The sequence below is a fragment of the Emiliania huxleyi genome (genome assembly GCF_000372725.1).
Source record: "Emiliania huxleyi CCMP1516 unplaced genomic scaffold EMIHUscaffold_93, whole genome shotgun sequence".
In the NCBI taxonomy this organism is placed as follows: Eukaryota; Haptophyta; order Isochrysidales; family Noelaerhabdaceae; genus Emiliania; species Emiliania huxleyi.
Window position 1 is genome coordinate 497,175 of NW_005195085.1, and position 7,558 is coordinate 504,732.

Consider the following 7,558-nt stretch of genomic DNA (forward strand, 5'->3'; position numbering starts at 1 on the left):
TTCTGCCTCTGCGCGTCCTGGGGATGTACCTTTGTCGCGCGCCGGAGACGACTCGACGCCGCTGAGATCGGAGATCAAGCTCTGACAGGTCGCACGTCGCTCCTTTGACGCCGACGTGACTCACCCGTGCAGATCACATCAGGACACGGTCTCGACGCGCTCGGTACGACGCCTGCGACCCGTCTCGGGTCAGGTGGCACGACGCTCATCGCGCCTACCAGCGCTGCCGTGCAGGTTGCCACGACGAGGTCGAGCACGCTTCTATACGCTCGCCGAGCCTTCCTTTCCATCCCATTTGGCAGCCTGGGAACGGTGGCGGTCAGAGGCAAAGCATACGAGGGGTGGTGGAACCACATGTCACGGCTACTGCCGGCTCGACCCCACGATAGCCTCCGGAGGCTGACTTTGAGGCACAATCATCGGACGACGTCGGCGAGTTGAGTCGCGCTCGCGGTAGCCAGATGACCTCTCATACTAGTATCATCGGCCATGGCCGCAGGAAGCGCGGGGGAGGGCGCTGGGAGCAACACGGAGCTCCGTTGGACGTTTTCAAGATTAGCGTGTCAGAGTGTGAAATGGAACTAGCCTTGATTGTTTTCAATATAAACCGAATGCCACGTTCGGATCGCTCCTCATCGCAAACCTGTCAGCAGTTCACCCTCGGTATGTTCGTAGAACCAAACACGGATAAATATCACGGACGCCAAAGCAAACCCCTGGCGCCGCCTTGACGTTGGTGACCGACCATCCCCGCAGCGTCGCGATGATCTGCGGGTCCTCCGCCCACAAGCCAGTGTCCGCACTCTTGATGAGCACGCCGCGGTGCGAGTCAGTGGTGCCGAGGAAGGCCGTCTTCTCAAGGTCCGCCTTCGAGAGCTCGACCAGCTTCTCGGTGCGCTGCTTCTTGGGCGCCGTCGCCGTCGCCTCCGCGTCCTCGTCTACCTCCTCCCTGTCCTCCCCCTCCTCCTCCGCCGCCGCCGCCTCCGCCGCCGCGTCGCCCTCCGGTGCTTCCCGCCCGCCGGCGGCGGCGGTGTAGGTGACGCCAATGACGCCGTTCTCAAAGATCGACGGCAAGATGCCCATCCACTTGGGGTAGGAGTCGCCATTGACGGTGCCGTCAGCATGCGCACGGAGAGGAAGGAGAGGAGATCCTCGGTGTCGCGCGCGTACGTGGGCAGCGCATCGCGGCAGTAGAAGTCGTACGTCGAGCCGGTGAGAGAGCGCTCGTGGCTGCACAACGCCTTCACCTACGGTGGTGTGCAGTCAAGATGTGCGGCGCGGTCGGTGGGAGGAGCGGGCGGTGGCAGCGTCTGTGGCTATAGCTACGTGGGGATGGCTAGGCGACGGACCGTCTCGGCGAAGTTGAGGCGCTCGGGCAGCGGCCCGCCCATCAGCGCCGACAGCCACTCGTTTGCCATGCGGATCCTCTCCCCCTCGAACGGGTTGACCGCGGCGCTGAGGTCTTTGCCCACGCAGTACGTCTGCGCGGCCTGGTGCGCGAGCCTGGCTATCTCAAGGTGCAGCATCGTGCGCTCCCAGACGAGCTTGTCCATGTCGCCTGGCCGGCGCGCGTTGGCAATCTTGGCGTCGAGCCCGCCGTTATTATATGCGATGAGCACCTCCCGCGGGATGCCAAAGAGCTGAGCCGGCTTGGCCTTGTCGAGCATCACCCGCCTTGTCGAGCAACATGCATTCTCTCGTCTTGAGCGGCGGTAGGAGGCCCACTCCCCGACATCCTCTCCCCTGTTCTCGCCTCGCAATGCACACAAGCCGCTGACATGCAGAGTTCAGATCAGAGACGGCGCGGTGCCCTACACAGGCCTGTAGGTCATCCACATCACGACCGGCCCGCGACAATAAGGGCACGCGTCTTGCATGCGCTCGGAGCAGGGACCGCAAGCACAGTGGTGGCCGCAGGGGACCGCGACGTGCGTCTTTGGCCGGGTGAAGCAGACGATACACGTGGTCTCGCCTCCCATCGTGGACTCGGGGACCATGCGGCCCGTCTCAAAGTGTGCGTCAGCCAGAGAGACCACCCCAATCGGCGGCGGCGAATCGAGCGCTGGCGAGTCATTCACAAGTGCGTCGTTGTAAGGCGCACCCGGCTCGCTGTCTTCGATTACCTTTTCCGAGGCCGGGGAGGCCGGGGAGGCCGCCTGCTCCGGCAAGGCAGCCTGCTCCGGCAACGTCGACAGAGCACCCCGCTCCTGAATCCTCACCTCAGGTTCGAGTAGCTCGCTTGGCTGCACAGCCCGCGGCTCCACCGCCTTGCTGGCGTCCTCCCTCGCCCGCTGTGCCGCTGGCATCGCAACCGCCGCGCGCTGCGCACCTCCTGCCTCGACTGCCTGCTTCCTTGCCCGCTTCTGTGCCCGCCCGCGCCGTGACGAGCCGTGTGCCGGCTCCTGACAACTAGGAGCCCATTGTCGGAGACTTGCCCAAGACCAGAGCCCTTTGGCCGCAGCAGCCCCCTTCGCCCACGCAGCCACTGCCACAACAGCCACCGACAAGGAAAGGCCAAACCTTGTAGCCCCCACCGCCACCGTCTGCACGCTCCCTCGCCATCCTTCTGCATTGTGTCCCCACGCTGTGCACGCCGCCAACGCGACCAACGCCCACGTTGCCACCGCCAGCGCAAATGAGTCGCGGATGCCGATCAGGAATGGATGCGCGAGCAGCTGCACGCCGGAAGTCACAAGCGTCCTGGCGTGCTCCAGCGATGTCCTCCACCAGGTCCGCCGCTGGCGTCGAGCGCGAGCGCGGGAGTTGCCCCCTCTTTGTGTGTCGCGCATGTAGCACTGCGGCATGCAAATGCAGATGAACCCAAGGACCACAGACACGGCTGCACACAGCGCCACGGACACGTCGGCCGCCCACGTCACCCATTCGTCCACCTCTACGACGCGCCGTCGTGAAGACTCTCCGTCAGGCCGCGCCTTGTCGCTCGGAGCAGAATGTTCAATCGACCGTTTGATGGCCTGTACAACCTCCGTGTGGCCGTGGTTCTGAGCTATCTGCAGCGCCGTATTACCCTCGGCATCGCGCGCCCGCGGTTCTGCGCCCGCCCGCAGCAGGCGGCGCACGGCGGCGACTTCGTTGAACTCGGCGGCGCCCATCAGCGCGGTGCGGCGCTTCCCCCACCTCTGGTTGACCCTCGCGCCGCGCTGAAGCAGCATCTCGAGAACCCGCTCTTGGCCAAAGCGAGCAGCGGCCACCAGAAGCGTGAGGCCGCTCACACCCCCCCTCGCGTCCAACCGTGCAGTTGCTAGGGAGGCTGATGCTGCCCGTTCATCGCATGTCGCGTCAACCTGACCGCCACCGTCGAGCCACGCCCGCACCGCCGCCTCAACCCCTAACCCTGCAGCTTCCGCGATCTCATGAGGAACTAGCTGGCTCCTCTGTGCGCCACCACCCAAGCTCGCAAGCACCAATCCGCTGGCGACGAGCCAGCACATCACCTTGCCTCCGGCCCTTGCCGCGCTCATGCCGCCAGGTAGAGCTTGCCCTGCCGTCCCCAGGGTTCCAACTTTTTGCGGGGTATGGTATGGTAGCTCGCGGCCCAAAGGGTGGGGGGGTATGGTCCTGACCGCCCATCCCCGGTCTCCGGGAGGCTGGGTCTGTCAGCAGGCGGGGGGGGTATGGTCTCGAGGTGGGTTGCGCGAGAGTACCATACCATACCCCGCAAAAAGTCCGAACCCAGGCTCAGAGGGTTCCGGCTCCTACCCAGATAGGGGGGCTCTCGAGGTTCTCGAGGTTCTCGAGGTGGATATCCTTTGGCCGCGTTGGGTAGCGAGGATTGGTGTAACCCGAGCCACGGAGGCGTGTTTTCTGACGGCCGACCGTCAGTGCACGGAGTTGCCACTTCTCCGACTGCCCCGGCTAGTTCCCGAGTTTCGCGGGAGTGACCCCATGCGTCAAACCCGAGACCTAGCGCGGGTGGGTTGGAGGGGCCTCGGAAAGGCGCGCAAGCACGCCCTACGTCTTCCCCTCCTCCCCATCGGGCCGCATAAGCGGCCACGCCTCGCAGATTCGTTTCCGCGCCTGGGTCAGGCGCGCGGGGCATCCCCCGGGTCGCTCGACCAGCGATCCGAAGAGTGGCCGCTATGCGAGGAAAGGAGCGGGGCCCTCGATGCCTCTGTCCGGCCCTCCGAGGGGGGAAGGGAATTGCGGGGTCCCCACGGGCGCCTCAGTTCGGCCCTCCCGAGGGGGGGAGGGGAGCAAGGGGGTGGGGGGATCGGGGCGGTGGGGGAGGGGTCTCGGATTTCGTGTGGCTAATACTTGCCTTTCGGGGAGGGGCCTCGGGAAAGGCGCGCGCGCATGCAGCCCTACGTAATCCCATCCTCCCTCGAGGCAGCGAGTAGGCAGCGAGAGGAGGTCTCGAGCGCCTATGAAGGTATGTGAGATGGTGATGGGAATGGGCGGTCGGTCGGTCGGTCGGTCGGGCGGGCGGGCGGGCGGGCAAGCGGGGAGAGGCGGGCGGGCGGGGCGGAGCGGGCGGGCGGGGTGATCGGGGGAATCGTGTCCACAATCGGCAGCGGCGGAGTAGCAGCAGCAGCAGCAGCTGTTGTAGCAGCAGACAGCAGCCTGCCGCAGATTCCTGCCGTTGTCTGCGCCGCGATCCGCCGCCGCGCCGCCGCGCCGCCGCCGCCTGCGCTCGCCGCCGCCTCGTAGACGACTCCTCTCGCGCTCGGAGAGCCGCGCAGCGGGCCGCGGGTTTAGGTCAAAGTGTGCAGCAAAGTGGCGGTCATGAAATCATCAAAATTTGAGGTTGCTCGAGAGAGCCTGGAAACGGTCCCGAGCCGTAGCCCCGGTGTCGGCGCACCGCCTCTCGGCCGCGACGGGCCGGCTCCGCCGCTCAGTCGAGCAGCAGGGGCTCTGGCACAGTTTTGTAGGGGGGCTGCCGTGACTTAGCAGCAGTGCCAGCAGTGGACTGAGCATTCTTCTCGTCGCGTGCGTCGAAGGCATCTCGCACACTAAGGAATCTTCACACCAAAACCTCTCTGTGTGGGGAGAGCCGAGGGAGGCACAAAAGCGAGAGCTCATGCCACCGACATTACCGTACCGAGAAGGCGACACCAGCAGTCCAGCACGGCACCACAGTGTAGCGTAGGCTGGCGCGCACAGCGCCGCCGCGACGCCGGCGGGCGTACTTCCATAGACGAGCAAGCACGTCGGGGCGACGCCGTCGCATGAGCTAAGGGCTCCATGGGATCACTGATGAAGTGATGAACTGATGATGACAAGATGTTCGTTTACGGGGCGCAGCCACTTCAGCATACAGCAAGAGCAAGAGCACTTGCTTGTTCCAACTCCGTACACACAGTTGTCGTGGGCCAAGCCGCACAGGGGCAAGCGGAACCGCCATTTCAGCAGACGTCACACGCGCACCGTACAACACCGGACGCACCTCGAGCTCACACGCCACTCAGCCTTACACGCATTACTGTAGCCAGGCACGACATGCAAGTGGCTCTTGCGCTCTCGATCAAGACGAGCTCCGACAAGGTGCAAACATGCTCCTTGCGCACGGATCTGGCCGTGCACGACATGCGTGTGGTGTTGCCCTTGGGTCGTGTGTAAGTGTCGCGGTTTGCGTGTGGTTGAGTTGGGACGTCGGAAGGCGGTGAGGACATGGCGGTGCACGACAGGCCGTGACGTGATCGCGTGATGCGGGGAGGACCTTGGCTGTCAATGTGAGGCGGTGTGTGTCGTGGGTTTGTTAGCCGAGTCGCGTCTGGGGTCGCATTGACTGCGAGGGCGTCGGTTTGGCCGGGTCGCTAATTTCAGAGTAAAAGTTAGCAAACACCTCTCCGACGCGCTCGACTATAGTCTGCGCCGCCTCTCCTGTGGTGTCGAGCTGCGTGCGTGCGCACTTCGCCGCTAACTCTCAACCCTCGTCGGCTGACTCACACACAATATGTCTAGATCGTTTGCTTCCGTTCTCGCTCTGGGTATCGTGGGCACCGCCGCAGCCCCACTCACTTTGCCTGCCGGTGAGGAGAGCCTTGCATACGGCGCGATTGACTTTCGATGCCCCGCCGGCGACGAGAGTAGCCCCCAGATGATAGCGAACAATCAAGATTCCGAATGCTGCTGCCGAGTGCGATGCCACCAGCACTCACGGTGGTCGACCTCCTTCAGATCGAGTGAGAGCTGCAATAATGCAAAGCAGCTCTGCCGTCGGCTCCCTCTGTGCTTTGCGCTCGCCGTCAGCGGGGATGCAGAGTGGGCGACGTTGAAGGCAAAGCCGCGCTGGTGGCTTCAGGCGCCCGGCGTTGACGAGTGCCGTCGCATCCACGTCCAGGGTGCCGAAGGCAAGGCTGCTGCCAGGGCGGCGGCGAAAGCGTGGATGGCCGCAAAGTGCAACGACTACGTCCATGGCGAGCCCGCTGTGGCTCGTCGTCGAGGACGCTTTGTGTTTGATATCGGCTTCCACACCGGCGACGATACTTTGTTCTTCCTCTCTCAGGGATTCGACGTGGTGGCTGTCGAAGCGAATCACGTGCTCATCAGCGAGGGCATGCGCCGTCCGAGCATCGCACTTGCTGCGCGCTCAGAGCAGCTCCACTTGGTGAACGCGGGCATCGTTCGAAACGAGCACAATCGCACGCTCACGGTCTACGTGCACAAGACAGTCTCCGCTTGGAGCACGTTCATGGACTCGGCCAGTAAAAGACTCGATCAATTCACCCCGTTGCAAGTGCCCACGGTCACGTGCGCCGCCTTGATACGTAAGTATGGCGTGCCCCTCTACCCCAAGATCGACATCGAGGGGGCGGACAAGTGGTGTATCCATAGCCTCACGTCCTTGCGCAAGCAGCAGCTTCCGAGGTACATCTCTACGGAGGACCCGTTGGCGCTGGACGCATTCGTACGACTGGGGTACACGCGCTTCAAGAAGATGGTGGACCAGTCTTTGGCGCGACGGGGCGGCGTCTCGTTCTCGGGAGGGATGCCTGAGGGTGCGCCCTCGCGCAACCCGAAGTGGGCGGGAGGCGCCACAGGGGATCTGAACCACACCTCTTGGTTCACAGCCGAGGAGATCCGCTCGGATCCTGACTGGCAGCGCATCGGGAGGATTGGCAAACAGCGCATGCTCCACGAGTACGACCTGCATGCACGTTTAAGTAAGTAAGTAAGTAAGTAAGTAAGCATAGTAGTAAGCATAGTAAGCATGCACGTTTGCTTGAGCGTCGCGAGTGACAGCTCTCAGCTGGAATGCACTTGAAGCTCGGGTGAGCTTTTCAAGTGCACTCCACCGCGGCCCGCGGCCCTGCAATGCATGCGCGCGCGCGCGGTCCGTCTCGCACAACCAAAACGCCCTACCTACCTACCTATTGCGGGCGCCAATCGCCAGGCTCCGTGCCCCACCTACCTACCTATTCCCAGGCCGCGCAGCGAAGCGAAAAAATACCCGTGAGCACTCTGTGAATAGGCTCCCAGCTCGCCGCTCCCGGCTGGCAGCCTCTTCCGTACACATTTCGAGCCCTCGCACCTATCATGCTCTTGTCGCCGCTCACGGCCGGCGCAGCGCTCGTGTCGCCAGGCAAGCTCTACCTCG

The 7,558-nt window shown here is 63.9% G+C and overlaps 3 protein-coding genes across 3 annotated transcripts in view; 1 reads left to right on the top strand and 2 right to left on the bottom strand.

The window, feature by feature from the left end:
- The window catches only part of EMIHUDRAFT_107644 (hypothetical protein), a gene marked incomplete at both ends in the record, with an annotated part of 2,243 nt that extends 576 nt beyond the window's left edge, over positions 1-1,667 (bottom strand). The window contains 3 exons of the mRNA XM_005757123.1: positions 715-1,086; positions 1,131-1,247; positions 1,350-1,667. Coding sequence (XP_005757180.1) covers positions 715-1,086; positions 1,131-1,247; positions 1,350-1,667 — 807 coding nt within the window. The remainder of the gene's footprint in view (positions 1-714; positions 1,087-1,130; positions 1,248-1,349) is intronic.
- A 144-nt stretch (positions 1,668-1,811) lies between these two features.
- EMIHUDRAFT_220907 (hypothetical protein) lies at positions 1,812-2,306 on the bottom strand (the record flags this gene model as incomplete). The annotated part of the gene is made up of 1 exon (XM_005757124.1): positions 1,812-2,306. The coding sequence occupies one exon, from the start codon at positions 2,304-2,306 to the stop codon at positions 1,812-1,814; it is 495 nt and encodes a 164-aa protein (XP_005757181.1).
- Positions 2,307-5,914: 3,608 nt separating this feature from the next.
- On the top strand, positions 5,915-7,417 carry EMIHUDRAFT_220908 (hypothetical protein; the record flags this gene model as incomplete). Its single annotated transcript, XM_005757125.1, has 2 exons — positions 5,915-7,101; positions 7,387-7,417. 2 exons carry the CDS (start codon positions 5,915-5,917, stop codon positions 7,415-7,417), a joined length of 1,218 nt encoding a protein of 405 aa, XP_005757182.1.
- Between the last annotated feature and the right edge of the window lie 141 nt (positions 7,418-7,558).